The sequence below is a fragment of the Prosopis cineraria genome, unplaced genomic scaffold (assembly GCF_029017545.1).
Source record: "Prosopis cineraria cultivar Desert tree isolate PC_DT_omini unplaced genomic scaffold, ASM2901754v1 PC13, whole genome shotgun sequence".
Classification (NCBI taxonomy): domain Eukaryota; kingdom Viridiplantae; phylum Streptophyta; class Magnoliopsida; order Fabales; family Fabaceae; genus Prosopis; species Prosopis cineraria.
In genome coordinates, this window is record NW_026555344.1 from 33286512 (window position 1) to 33301687 (window position 15176).

At 35.4% G+C, this 15176-nt stretch overlaps 1 protein-coding gene across 3 annotated transcripts; it reads left to right on the forward strand.

Moving 5' to 3' along the window:
- The first annotated feature begins 8987 nt into the window (after positions 1–8987).
- LOC129290987 (FRIGIDA-like protein 3) lies at positions 8988–13908 on the forward strand. 3 transcript variants are annotated; one of them, XM_054928056.1, is made up of 6 exons: positions 8988–9242; positions 9312–9432; positions 9577–9629; positions 10762–11819; positions 12496–12668; positions 13262–13908. In XM_054928056.1, exons 4-6 carry the CDS (start codon positions 10772–10774, stop codon positions 13682–13684), a joined length of 1644 nt encoding a protein of 547 aa, XP_054784031.1. In that variant the 5' UTR covers positions 8988–9242; positions 9312–9432; positions 9577–9629; positions 10762–10771; the 3' UTR covers positions 13685–13908. The 3 variants fall into 3 exon arrangements, with proteins under 3 accessions (XP_054784031.1, XP_054784030.1, XP_054784032.1); XM_054928055.1 differs by lacking the exon at positions 9312–9432; XM_054928057.1 differs by lacking the exons at positions 9312–9432; positions 9577–9629.
- The last annotated feature ends 1268 nt before the right edge of the window (positions 13909–15176 follow it).

Here is a 15176-nt window from a genome sequence, read left to right on the forward strand (position 1 = left end):
AAGATAAAGTTCGCTGAGAATGGAGATAGGGCTCATGTTGAGAGTCATGTAGGGGAAGGCAGTTCCTCACATCCTACCATTCCGAGAGATTATGAGCTTAGAAGGGAGGAGACTAGGTAAGAGGAACAGAGAGCCCCACCGACCATTATTGATGTGTGGGAAACTGTTAGGAAGTTTAACCCTCCCACGTTTGATGGTAACCTTAAACCATCTGTGGTAAAGGAATAGGTGAAAGACTCGAGTCCATCTTTCGAATAGTCACATGCACCAGTAATTAGAAAGTGCGAGTAGCATTAATGCTCCTAGTGAAGGAAGCAAGAGATTGGTGGGAGACAGTGGGACCCAAGGATGATTTGACACTCACATGAGAGGAGTTTAAGGAAAAAAATTGTTTAGGCATTACTTTCCATCAAAGTTAAGGTCTGAGAAGGAAGCTGAGTTCCATGCTTAAGCAAGGAAACCTATATAAGGACACATTCATTGCTAAGTTTCAGGAGTTATCTAGATACTCCACATACTTGTAGTATAGGGATGATTCTGAATGGAAGGCCAAGCGCTTATTGGAGAAGGCTAGACTAGAATTGAGGGAGCAATTGATCCGAGACTATGATGAAATGTGCGTAAAATTGTAGGTAGTAGCTCACAGTAAGAGGGAGGTTGAGAGAGAGAAGAGGGGGTATTCATATAGTAGACCCCCAACCTATCCCCAACCCACAGGAGGCATTATGAAGAAGAACCATCAGGGTTCGAGTAGCTCATGGAACCAAGGAAAGCAGAAGGGTCCATTTCAAAGGGGCCAAGGACAGAGAGCTATCATAGTAGTTATCATGGGTCACAGAGGAGCCCAATAGTATCTACCCCTGCCCCGAGTACAGCAAGCTCTCAACAGTGCACTAAATGCGGGCATCGTCATTTCGGACAGTGCTGGGTCTGTTACATTTGTGGGAAACCCGGTCACATTACAAAGTTTTGTGGGGACAACTAGGGCTCAAATATGAAGAACCCTTCCCAACATCCTACTGTCTCTGGTCGTGTGTTTGCTCTTACTCAGGACACCATGAACTCCCCAGATGCCATTAGAGGTAACATCAAAATCCTTCATCATGATATTGTTGCACTATTTGATTCAGGTGCTACACACTCTTTTATTTCTGAAACTTGTGTAAAGAACCTTGATTTGCCTGTGTATATTTTACCTTTTGATATGAATGTGTCTACTCTTGCGGGAGAATCTGTGAGGACCGCTAAGGCATGCCTTAACCTAGTAGTCGAGTTTAAAAATAGGAAAACAACTATGGACTTAATTATCCTACCACTGAGAGGTATGGATGTAATTGTGGGAATGAATTGGATGGCTGTAAATGGTGCTATCCTAGATTGTAGAGAGAGGAGTGTGTCTTTATCTTCTTTGTCGGTGACCCCAGTTGAGACTCAAGATCATGTTTTCTTGTCGGCGGCGCAAGTTGATAGATGTATGAAGAAGGGTTGCCAGGCCTACATGGTTTTCTTCTCTATCCAAGCTGAGATTCATGAAGGCGTGAAGAATATCCCAATTGTCAAAGAATTTGCGAATGTATTTCCAGACGAAGTTTCCGGTTTACCCCCAAAGAGCGAGGTAGAGTTCTCAATTGAATTGGTACCTAGTACAGGGTCAATTTCTAAGGCTCCTTATCGAATGTCCCCTTCAGAGTTAGTGAAACTGAAAAAGCAAATTGAAAAGCTACTTGAGAAGGGTTTTCATCAGACCGAGTGTTTTACCTTGGGGATCTCCAATCCTTTTTGTAAAGAAGAAGGACGGAAGCCTCCAATTGTGCATTGATTATAAACAATTGAACAAAGTAACCATCAAGAACAAATATCCACTTCTGAGAATCGATGATTTGCTGGATCAGCTTGTGGGATCCACAGTTTTCTCAAAGATTGACTTAAGGTCAGGGTACCACCAATTGAGAGTAAGAGCGGAGGATATACCTAAGACAGCATTTCGGACGAGATATGGGCATTATGAATTCATGGTGATGCCGTTTGAACTTACGAATGCTCCTGCGGTGTTCATGGATTATATGAGTAGGATCTTTCGACCCTATTTAGATAAGTTTGCAGTAGTGTTTATTGATGACATTCTTATTTATTCAAAGGATGAGGAGGCTCATGGTGAGCATTTAAGAATCGTCTTGCAAGTTTTGAGGGAAAATAAGCTTTATGCCAAATTAAGCAAGTGTGAATTTTGACTCCAAGAAGTAAAGTTTTTGGGCCATGTTGTGTCCAAAAATGGAGTTGCGGTAGATCCTAGCAAGATTGATGTAGTGATGAAGTGGGAACAGCCAAAATCTGTGACGGAGATACGAAGTTTTCTAGGTTTAGCAGGTTGCTATCGTCGCTTTATTAAGGGATTTTTGCAAATTGCGATGCCCTTGACTAAGCTGACTAAAAAGGATGCCCCATTTATTTGGACTGACAAATGTGAAGCTGCTTTCCAAGAATTGAAAAAGAGGTTAACCACTACTCCAGTATTGACTATTCCTGACCCTGTAGTGCCGTACACTCTGTACACTGATGCTTCTTTAAAGGGTTTAGGATGTGTTTTGATGCAAGATGACCGAGTGGTTGCCTATTCATCTAGACAGTTGAGGCCACACAAGGAAAATTACCCTACACATGACTTGGAGTTAGCTGCAGTTGTGTTTGCTCTGAAGATATGGAGACACTACTTGTATGGATCTAAGTTTCAAATCTTCAGTGACCATAAGAGCCTGAAGTATTTATTTGATCAGAAAGAGCTTAATATGAGGCAGCGACGATGGATGGAATTTCTGAAGGATTATGACTTTGAATTACATTACCATCCGGGTAAGGCTAACGTGGTAGCTGACGCCTTAAGTAGGAAGACTATTCATGCTGTACATTTGATGGTTCATGAATATCATTTGTGGAACAGTTTTCATGATGTTCCAGTGGATGTGATTGAACATCAAATGGCCGCACGCCAGGTAGCAGACTTTGAGAGCAAATTTTGGGAAGATCTCAGAGTCTCAGCAGAGTGATGACTACTTGAAGAATATAAGGAAGGAGATAGTGGCAGGTAAAGTCCCAAATTTTACAATCTCTGATGACACAGTGATGAGATATAAAGGTAGAGTTTGTGTACCTAATGATCCAAGATTGAGGAATATCCTTTTAGAAGAGGCTCATAGGAGTAAATATACAATTCATCCCGATATAACTAAAATGTACCATGATTTGAAGCGAGGTTGGTGGTGGCTAGGAATGAAGAAAGATGTAACTGAATTTGTTTCTAGATGTTTAACGTGTTAGAAGATAAAGATAGAACATTAGAAGCCAGCTGGAACACTGCAACCGTTAGATATTCCAAAGTGGAAATGGGATGATATTTCTATGGATTTCATCACTGGACTGCCAAGAACACCCTCAAGTAAGGATGCTATTTGGGTGATAGTAGACCGACTTACCAAATCGGCTCACTTTTTGTCGATCAAGTTTACCTCTACATTAGAAAAATTTGCTGAGATATACATTAAGGAGATAGTTAGACTTCATGGTATACCCTCTAGAATTGTGTCAGATCGTGACCCAAGGTTCACTTCAAACTTTTGGGGTGCGCTACAGAAGGCTATGGGTACCAGACTGAGTTTTAGCACCGCATACCACCCCCAAACAGATGGACAAACAGAGAGGACGATCCAGACTTTGGAGGATATGTTGAGAGCTTGTGCCATTGAACTACCAGGTAGTTGGGATAATCATTTGCCATTAGCTGAATTTGCTTATAATAATAGCTATCATTCTAGTATTGGGATGGCGCCTTATGAGGCCTTGTATGGAAGGAAGTGTAGATCGCCTTTGTGTTGGACAGAATTAAGTGAGAGGAGTATCATTGGTCCAGAAATTGTAGAGCAGACCACCCAGAAGATTGCAATGATTAAGCAAAAATTGCTAACCGCTCAGAGCTGACAGAAGAGCTATGTTGATAAGAGGAGACGGCCGTTAGAGTTTGAAGTAGGAGATCATGTATTTTTGAAGGTTTCTCCAGTGACAGGCATTGGTAGATCCATTAAGGCAAAGAAGTTGACACCTAGATTTATGGGCCCGTATGAGATCTTGGAGCGAATTGGATCTACTGCATATAGAGTTGCATTACCTCCACAGATTGCAGGTATCCATAATGTGTTCCACGTATCACAGTTGAAGAAGTACAACCCGGATCCCTCCCATGTTATTGAACCTGAAGAAGTAGAATTGAGGGAGAATTTGACCTTTAGATCCGAACCGGAGGGAATTGAGGACTTTAAGGACAAACAACTACGCAATAAGACCATCCGACTCGTGAAGGTGATTTGGAAGGGTGGAGCCCTAGGTGATGCTACTTGGGAAACCGAGGAGAGTATGAGGCGAGATTATCCACATTTATTTGCTTAGGTACATAGTTTTTAAGCTTACCAGCATTAAATTTTGAGGACAAAATTTTTAAAAGGAGGGGAGAATTGTAACATCCTGATTTTTATATAATAAAGAAATTGTGGAATTTAGGTTTTGAGAAAAAAAATGATAATAATAGGAATTTATATTATTTGAGGTTATTTAGAAATAATATTATGGTTAGGTATTTAATTATGAATTTAAAAATTTAAATTTAAAACCACATAAGCAATATTTAGTTAAGATATAATACATAAATAATTTTTTTTATGTATGTGTTGAAAAAAAAAAGAGAGAGAAGGTAGAAGGAACAAAAAAAAGGGGGTGGAAGGTTGTTGTTTCTAAGTCCCACATTGGTTAGATGAGGGAAGAGAAGAGGTGCCTTCATGTGTAAAAAGGAGGGGGTGTGTGCATTAGGAAGCATGAGAGGCTAAGATGCAATTTAGAGAAAATTGCAACTTTTGGCCCAAAGGTTTGAATAATTAAATTCAAACCTATAGTTTTTTTTAATATAATTTTGGGACTCACAATCCCATTTTTATATTATTTTTCTCTCTTCCTCTCACGTTGCTCGGCGTTTTCTCACAAGGGGGGATTATTTTCTTTTTCTTCAGGTATGTTCTAACTTTCCTGTTTAGATTAGCATTTAAAAATTTATTTAATTAAAAAATTAATTTTATAGTTATTTTCTAAATAATATTAGCTTTCTAGTGATATGATTATTTTGTAGGATAGAGTAAATATTTTGATTAGGATTTTTCTATAGGATAGTTAATCTGATGATATGATGGATTAAAAATATAGGTTAAAATTCTTAGGGATATAATAAATATTATAGAATATTTTCTTGAGGTTGAAACTCATGTTTAAGAATTTTTGAGTTAAAATCTAGATCTATATGGTTGAAGTTATGTGGAATCTGAGACGTAGGGATAAACCTATGATTATTAAATATTTATTTAAGTATGAATAGGTATTTTTGAGGTTATAGAAAGGTGATTTGAGGCTTCAGGATAATTCTAAAATTATTTAATTTATTTTTGGACGAATTTTTAGAATATAGAAGGATGAAATTGTGATACTAGAAATGATTTGAGGATAAAAAAAATAGTTTATTAGGGTACGAGAATTTTAGAAAAGAATTTGGGAAGTTAAATGAGGCATAAATCTTAAATTAGTGTTAATATGGATTATAGATCTAAGACTTTCTAACTATTTAAATTAGAGTTATTTATTTTAATGTAAAATTAATATATAGTATTGTGAAATAATTATGTAGATTATATTGACAAAGATAGTGGTGAAAAAGGAGTTGTGAAGGGGAACTTGTTATTCAAGACACAAGGTAACCATTATTAATGTGTTGTGATGAGTGTGTTTGTGAATGGTTATGTGTTGTTTTGTTGTTTGGAAAAATTATGAATTATTGAAAATAAATACTGTATATACTTGTTTGAAATTATTGCCAAGTGGGTCAAAAATTTATTTTTGTTTATCATGATGAGATATTATTGTTCGGATATATTCCTGTTTGGATATTTGAATGATGCATGACTTGTCAGGGTATTTTAATGTATGGTGTTAATGGGAATTTCTGTTCGGTTAATTATTACCACGTGGTAAGCCCTCATTGGACCCAATGAGTGGCGTGTCGCTTGGTCCAACTCACCTTTGGCCGGGTGATTTGGCGTCCGAGCATGGCGAAAGGAGGATATAAGGTGCAGTCATGCAAATTAAATACTTGTTCGGTTTGTTTGAAAGTATTGTTCGGTTAAATGTTTTGTGTGCCCACTTAGCAATCGCATGATTAGTTACATCCGCATGCATCATTACATATTAATTTTTGGTTACTGGGACTTTTAAGTCTCATTCCCCGTGGTTAATATTTTTACAGGAGCGAATTCGGCCGAGAAAGCACCAGAGGTGTAACTGTGGTGTATGAGACACCATCTTTTACGTTGCCTCTTATTTTAGATTATACAATGTATCTTGTGCCAACTTAGGACATATCTTCTTTGTGAAGCATGTAAACTCTAATCCTTTTTATTAAAAGTATTTATATGATCAAGAGGATTATGTCTGTCCCTCTTGATTTATGATCTGATTTGAATAACATGCTATGAGGATCATGTCTGTCCCTCATGGTTCTAATTGTTTTTTTTAGATATTTTAAGACCTGTGGTATATTGTCTTGGATGTATCGTGGTAGAAATTTTTCTACCATGATAAGGGTACAATGAAAAAAAAAATAAAGAAAAAAAAATGATTTCTTGAATTAATAATTTGCGAAAAATCGGGTTGTAAATTTGAGGTTGTTACATATGAGTGTTAATGTCTTTTGTTTTCACTAGAAGCGTTTCTTCTTAAAATTTCGAATAGACATTGGAAATTATTTGTAACGCAGATGCAAAATTGGGTATTTAAGTTGCAAATTATTGTAATGATGTCCTGAAAAAATAACTAAGTGGCTTTGCAAGTTCAAGAATTAAACAACATGTTTCCAATTAAAATTGTGAAAAGGAGTTGTAAAGTATTCATAAGGAATATGCAAAATTGATTATTTTAATTACAAATTATAGGAGTGATATCCTAAAATAATAACTTAGTTTCTTTGCAAGTTTAAGATTTCAATAATTTTTCTGCTCAAACTTTTGAAAAGGAGTTGCAAATTTGTCTCGAGGCAAATGCAAATTTGGGTATTTAAATTCCAAATTATTGGAGCTATCTCTAAGAATAACTTGGTTTCTTTGCAAGTTTAAGAATTCAATAATTTTTTAACTTAAAATATCAAGAAGGAATTGCAAATTATTTGAAAGGTAATTACAAAATTGGATACTTCAGTTGCAAATTACTAGAGCGATATTCTAGAATAATAACTTTTTCAAGAACAAAATAATTTTTTCACTCAAAATTTTGAGAAGGAGTTGCAAATTATTTATAAGGCAATTGCAAAATTAGGTATTTCAGTTCTAAAGTATTGGAACAATGTTTTAGAATAATAACTTTTACAAGAACAAAATAGTTTTTTCACTCAAAATTTTAAGAAGGAGTTGCAAATTATTTGTAAGATAGTTGCAAATTACTGGAGCGATATCTTAAAATAATTATCTTTTTAAGAATTCAATAGTTTTTTAATTCAAAATATTGACAAAAAGTTGTAAATTATTTGTAAAGAAATTATAAAATCAGGTATTTTAGTTATAAAGTATTAGAGTGATGTCTTAAAATAATAATTTTTTCAAGAATAAAATAGTTTTTCTATTCAAAATTTTGAGAAGTTACAAATTATTTGTGAGATAGTTGCACAATTAGGTATTTCAATTACAAAGTACTGGAGTGATGTCTTAAAATTTTTTTCTTAATTTCTTCAAGATTGTCTTGGAAGTAAGGATCATTCAAACTTTGAATGAGGTCTCAAACTTATTTTGTTCTTTTCCTTATCCGTTACATTGATTATTATGTAACTAGGAATTTTTATATTATTTTTTCTCATGACTCTGGTATTAATTGAACTGCAGGATGAAAGTGTAGCTGGAGATCATTCGTACACTATGTAGAAGCCCAAGGAAGATTTTTCTGGGAAAGTTGACAAGTGAACTTAATAAGTGTAAGCCAACTTGATTAATTCCATTCAAATCCAATTGATAGCGATGATTAGGGTAGAGAAGGGACAGAGAGCTTTTCTCTGATCAATCAATCGAAAGTGCTCGTCGTTAGGGCATAGAAGAGAACTCGTCACAAATAAGAGAACAAGCAAGCTTAACTTTCATCAGCTAAATTCATAAATTGAAGAAGGGTATTTCGGCCTTTTCTCATTATATCAAAATACCACTTAAAAACTTTGAAATTTTATTGGTCTTTTAGAATTACTTGAAATTTGATTGGCTTTAATTAATCTCTTTAAGACTTAATTGTCATTTCTCCTAAAAAATATTACTTATTTTTCTTATTGATATTGTAATAATACAAATTACTCATGCAATTACGGTAAGATATTTTTTTTCTTTTTATTATAATAAATAAAAAATGTTGATAGGTCTTTTTTTCAATTTGGAAATATGAAATAGACAATTTTTTTTTTAAAAAATAAACATTTGCCCTGCCTGTTATAGTTTTTTTTTTAACGTATTATTTTTTTTTGATAAAATTTAAAATGTATTATTTAGTACATTTGTTTTATGATTAAACACTTTTATTAAAAAATAATCTGAAAAGTAGGTACTGTAACACGTGGCATTAGTATAGAAGCACTGGGGGATACACTGAACCCACTCCCCTTTAGCAGACATATGTGGTAGCTTTACAGAGTAGGCAACAGTTCGGATAAGGGGAAATTGCTAAGAAAACCAAGAGGTGAATTTATTTAGAAAAAAGGCCCACAGTCCTTCAAGTGAATTAAAATTGTAACCTCAAGTCACTTAATTTTAATTCATTTTAAGGATCTCGATCCTTTTTCGCAAATATCTTTACTTCATGGTCCTTCAAACCACTTATCACTGCGGACAATAGTATTGGTGTGCCCATAGCAAAAACGGGAGTGTCCAGCAAAAAAGTAAGAGAGAGAGAGAGAGAGGGAGAGTGAGTGAGGGTGGCTGTGACTCTGAATAAACACACTCTTTCCTCAGCTAAACTTTTTCTCTCTTCTTCCTCCCTCTCTCTCCCCCCTTCTCTCCTCCCTCCCTCTCTCTCTTCAAGGGTTGCGTAGCTGCGGCTACCACACCCGCGCTGGCCGAGGGGAAATTGGACCGAGAATTTTCTCTTAGATTCTTAGGAGTCCTCTTAGTAATTCTCATCAGATCAATCAGGTATCTTTTCCTTGTCTTTTTTTTTTAATTTTTTGAGATTTTATTGCTTGAATCGGTTTTTGTTTTCAGTTTGGATCGGCTTTGTTTGTTTAAAAGGAAGGGGAATTCGCTTACCTGCTAATTCTTTCGGGTTTCTCGTTGAAGGAATTTTGTGGACATTGCTATTGAAGTTTCCTGCACAGGAGACTTTGTAAATTGTTCTTTCCTGGAAATTTTAGGTTTATAGTGAGAATTTTCTGGGTGTTGCTAGAGCAAGTGTTTAATCTACTTCGCGGTGTTATTGTTCTTGTCGTTATCATTCTCTAATAATGTTGGGTCTAATTTGTTTTTTTAGGGTTTGTGTTCTCGTGAATCTAAGGTTTGGATCCTAAACTGGGGACATCTTCGGTAAGCTTTTCAGCAATTTTGGTTTTGAAGGCTATCTTTTGTTGTTTACTTCGAAGTTTTAGTGACCAATCTAGCCAGAAAAGGTGGCATAGATGAGACAAAGTATAAAGAAATGGAGGCTAAACAACATATGATTTACATGAAATTTAAATTCAGGAAGGACGTATGTGATTGGTGAATGATTAATTCCTGAGTGCCTCTCATTCCCCGTTTACCTTAACATGTCATCTGGATCGATGGGAACTTTTCTTGATGTTCAACACTGCTTTGCTTTACCCTTTTGTATCATAAATGTAGAAATCACTGACTTTAGTCTCAATATGTTGCATTTTACTGCTATGGAAGTTCATGGCTAACCAAACACTTGACTCTATACAGAAATAGTTCAATCTTGAATTATTTGAAAAGTTTTGGTTTTGATGTACCTCACTTAAGGAGGGCTGGAGGATAACGTATTTTTATATGAAAGAGAAAGTATGTGTGGAGTGTTACACTCTTCACCCTTGAGAATTGGTTCATTGTCATTTTGCATTTCATAGAGCAACCTAGGTCACAAGTAATAATGTCAGAAGTTCTAAACCTCAGGGCTTTAGTCCTTTCGTACCAAGATTTTACATAGGCGTATACCTATCCCTCCTTTGCGATTTAATTGAATGCCCATGCTGCAGACATGTAGTAAAATGTCTAGCATGCAGATTTTAATTTGCTCTGTTTTAAGGTTGTTTTAATGTGGACAAACACTGTTTTAGGCAGCCACATGTGATTTTAATTTTTCAATTCTAATTGATTGCTATTTTTTTAACCTTTTCTTTTTCACTGCATATTTTTGCTTTGCTGTTATGACCATTTTGTTTCTAGAACTGAAAGTAATTCTTCTCATTTGTCCTTTTAAGCTTGGTGTGTAAACTGGGTGAACTCTCCTATAGGGCCAGCTCATTGTGAGCATTAATGATATAAGGAATGTTGGATAGTTTCTTTATACAAGTTTAAACCAGTCGTTAGCTTTGTTTTTTACCCTCTTTGTAATCTGTTTCCATTTGGAAAGAGCTGAGGTCATGGTACTGCTCTGTACAAAATTCTTGTTTGCATTAGCTTAAATATAAGCACCCACTTCATTCTTTTTTCTTTTCAGCTTATTTTCCATGGAAGATACCGATTCTGTTGCTTCATTGATGGATTCTACGTCCTCTAAGATTCGACAACTTCAAAAGGCATTTGCTGAACTTGAAAGTCATCGAGCTGTAACCCTTAACTTGAAATGGAAAGAACTTGAGGAGCATTTTCATGGGCTTGAGAAATCCTTGAAGAGGCGTTTTCATGAATTGGAAGACCAAGAGAAAGAGTTTGAGAATAAAACATTAAAAGCTCGTGAAATGTTGGAGAAGAAAGAAGCAGCTGTTTTGGCCAAGGAGCAAGCTTCACTGGAGAGGCTTCAAGAGAAAAGAAATGCTGCTATATTTGCAGTTGTTAATGCCCGAGAAAAGCACAGGAAGGTTTTATCTGAGGATTCGGCTGTTGTCTCTAATGGGCATCAAGATGCACCAGGAGTGGAGAAGAAACCAGGAGATGCTACATCCATGTCTGCTGAGGGTGGCTTAGATGAGTTGAAAGATTCTCATCAAAGTGGAAATGTGGAGGTGAAGTCATATCCTCAGCTTGTTAAACTGTGTGAAGAGATGAATGCAGTAGGACTTCACAAATTCATATCTGATAACCGTAAGGACCTTGCTGCCATAAGGGAGGAAATACCGCATGCATTAAGAGCTGCCCCTGATGCAGCACTTTTGGTTCTGGATTCTTTGGAAGGATTTTACACCATGGAAGCACCAAGTCAGGATGTAAAGAAGGATGCAAACTTGCTAGGCCTTCGTCGAACTTGTATTATGCTGATGGAGTGCTTGAGTGTGTTGCTAACCAACTCAGACTGTGTTTCTGATGTAATATCAGAAAATATCAAGAATAAGGCTAAGATAATTGCTGAAGAGTGGAAGCCAAAATTGGATTCCCTTGACATGGATGCTAGCAATGGGAATTCCTTGGAGGCTCATGCATTTTTGCAGCTTCTAGCCAGTTTTGGTATTGCCTCTGATTTTAATGAAGAGGAGTTATCGAGGCTAATACCAATGGTGTCTCGACGTCGTCAAATTGCTGACCTATGTCGTTGTCTTGGGTTGTCAGAGAAAATGCCTGGTGTGTATTTGTTCTTGTACTAATGTTCAGAATGAATCAATACCATATATATACTAGAAAAAACTAATTGAAAAGATTGTTTTCCCTTCTTTATACACACATTTTGGCATCTAATTATCCTGTATATCATTTTCCTTATAGATTACTTGATTTCCATATCATAATTTGCTTTCTTAGTTTTCTATTTTTTATACCAAACCATTTTGTTGAAGTACCAATGGCTGCCAGGACTCTTTCAGTGACAGGATTTTTCCATTGCCTGCAAAATTTTAATAAATATAAATTTAGTATAGCCAGTTTATGTTGATATGTCTGCTTGGTGTTTCTTGTCAGAACCAATGAATGGAAATAGTAAAGGGAATTTGAATCTCAATGATTAACTTGAGGCTGTTAAAGGGTGTGTATTGATTTTCTATTACTTATGAGGCTTGCTGGTGGACACGTTAGTAATATGATAACATTTTCATGATTGGAGAATCTATGGAACTCAGCAGATTACAAGTTGCGCAGCAAATAACATAAAGCAGAACGTAAATGATTCAATTCAATAGTTTGTAGTTAAGAGTATCACTACCATGCTTTGGAAAGCATGGACCTTGCATTTGTAATTATGATAAGTAATCATACTATTGAATACGTTAGTTTAATGCTTCATTTTCACATTGTGGATGTGCAGGTGTTATTGGAGTTTTGGTGAACAGTGGGAGGCAGATTGATGCTGTTAACTTGGCTTTTGCCTTTGATCTTACAGAACAGTTTTCTCCCGTGCCTCTCCTAAAATCTTACTTGAAGGATGCTAGAAAAGCTTCGTCCCCTGTCAAAAGTGTCAACTCTTCTCCCACATTACAGGTTTGTGGTTAAGACTCTGCTATGTTAAATAACCTTTACTACTGTTCTTGCTCTTCATTTGATGCTTTTAAACCGTGATCTGAAATAATACTGAGTTGTAATTCTCGTTCATGCTATCAATTGAGCTTTGCCTAAGTTGGTATTACATTGCCATAGCAAAGATTTGAGTTTGGCATTTGCATAGGAATGTTTACTGGTGGGGAAACTACTTGTCTATTATCAAACTTGTTGAATCTGGAATTATTCTTAACTTGCTGAATGTGGAAAGTATAGTTGCAAGAGTCCTTGTTAATAATGAACTTCGTAACCTTGCAACTCACTCAGTTATATCGACCCAAATTGGTACCATCAACAAAACTCTCTTATGAGTACCAAAGTAAATTCAGCTTACTAATCACAGATTTGAAACCTAACATTCATCGGGTAATTATCATAGAAATTTGACATATTCTAAAAGATTTTGCTGCTTGCCTTGAGTTGAAGTCTTGATGGCAGAGATTCCTTATTTTTTGGGGCTATCTTTAATAAAATGTGTAGAGAAATGTTGAAGGCATTTGGGTATTCAATTATTCACGTTGATTTGCTGTTTATAGATTGAAGTTAATGAACGAGAGCTGATTGCTCTCAAGGCTATAATCAAGTGTGTTGAAGAGCATAAACTTGAAGAGCAGTATCCTCTGGATTCTCTGCAGAAACGTGTCCTTCAACTAGAGAAGGCCAAAGCTGACAAGAAGAGGGTAACTGAAGCAGCAAAACCTCAACCAAAGAGACCCCGTGCTAATGGTGTAGGATATGGTCCCCGTGTTACTAACATCGCTCCTGCTGACAAAATTTCCTATGCTAGAGTGGCTGATAGGTACCCACAGTATGTGTATGACAGACCTCCTTATATGTACACCGGACCAACAGACAATCACTGCCCACCAATCATGGCTTCTGGGACGTACAACCTCTCTCCTAATCATGGCAACTACTTTGGAAATGGCTATCAGTATCAAGCTACATACCTCCACTAGTTAGCAGAGATGTTGATCAGGTGACTATGATCCTTTTGTTTAATGTCTAGTCTTAACCCTTGAACTGTTGGATGTTGCACTTTATGAATGTAGTATTTGTAATCACTAAGACGATAAACTTAAGAACATTTAGCTGTTGTACTAGATGATGTTCTGATCCTCTAATGTATGAACTATGCCTCTGTATATGCTTTTCTTTAATCGTGTACTGAAACTTAACTATCTATGCTCCTGATTCACTGCATGGAACTCATCATGGATATTTTCTTTTTCTTTGTTTTCCCCCGCTTTTGCTATCCTTATTTTTCTAGACTCCATGTTTCACAATCTTCTGTGGCAGTGTATTATTTCAACCATGCACATCACATGGTTGTTCTATCGGAATTTGACATCCCAGGTTTGTATGATATTGTAATATTGTGTTCGATCTACCTGTAATGGCTGTTTAAGATAGACGTTGTCCTCAGATTCACGTGTCACTCTGATGCTGAATAGACACAAAATGTTGCTATTTGATATATCGTGAGCGAGCTTGGTAGCTTCCAATGTTAAACTAAACGTCCGCTAACATTTCTAGCTTCAATGAAAACAGGGACCTTTTTTATTGGAATAAATTCTGAAATTGTATTAATAAAAAATCCCCAACAAGGGAAACAAAGAATAATCAAGTGCAAGCAATAAACTTCCTTTCGAGCTCATAAGTTGCTCATCAACATTTTGCCTTCTTGAGCCATTCATTTAATTTTAAAATATCTCTTCCGTTTATTTTAAGTTTATTTTTTTAACTATTTTTAATATTGTATTATTGAAATAAAAATTTATCAAAGTTATAGAAAATTAATATTAAATTTGGACTATATTTGGATGAACACCATGATATTCATCATTTTGATGAGATATAGATTAGTTAAATTTAAAACTTTTTATTTTTTTTATATATATATATATATATATATATCAAAATAAAAATTTAGAAAAATTATAAAATAAAACTTAATGAACATATTATTAATTTGGTTAGTATAGATTTAATTTAAACTGTTTAATTTAATATTAATTTTTTTATAATTTTATAAGTTGACCTTTATTTTGGATGGCCTAGGTTTACTATTGATTTTTTTTAATAAAATTTATTTTAGTAATATAATATTAAAAATATTAAAAGTGAATAGCAAAGATTATTTTAAAATGAAATAAATAGCTTAGGTGAGCCAAAAGGTTGACGAGCACCCATGCTCATCATTGCAATGAATGATGGGAACAAAGTGCAAACTTTTTATTATCTACCCCTTTAAGCAACACAAGGGGATGATCAAAGGAGGGGGGAAAAGAAAACAGAAATAATCTTATGAGTTTTTTTTTTGGACTAAAGTACATGAAATTTTTGAATTTTGAGTCAGTTGTATACACCCCTCTTACATTTAAAAGTTTAAAATTAACTCTCTTAGTCTTTAATTTTATGTTTCAAAGCCCCTATTATTAATTACTCATT

Bases quoted from the DNA above. Each gene is read 5' to 3' on its own strand.
- LOC129290987 (XM_054928056.1), top strand. From the start codon at position 10,772: ATGGAAGATACCGATTCTGTTGCTTCATTGATGGATTCTACGTCCTCT. The intron at 11,820-12,495 runs GTGTGTATTTGT...GTGGATGTGCAG, and splicing joins GTTGTCAGAGAAAATGCCTG to GTGTTATTGGAGTTTTGGTG. The intron at 12,669-13,261 runs GTTTGTGGTTAA...TGCTGTTTATAG, and splicing joins ACTCTTCTCCCACATTACAG to ATTGAAGTTAATGAACGAGA.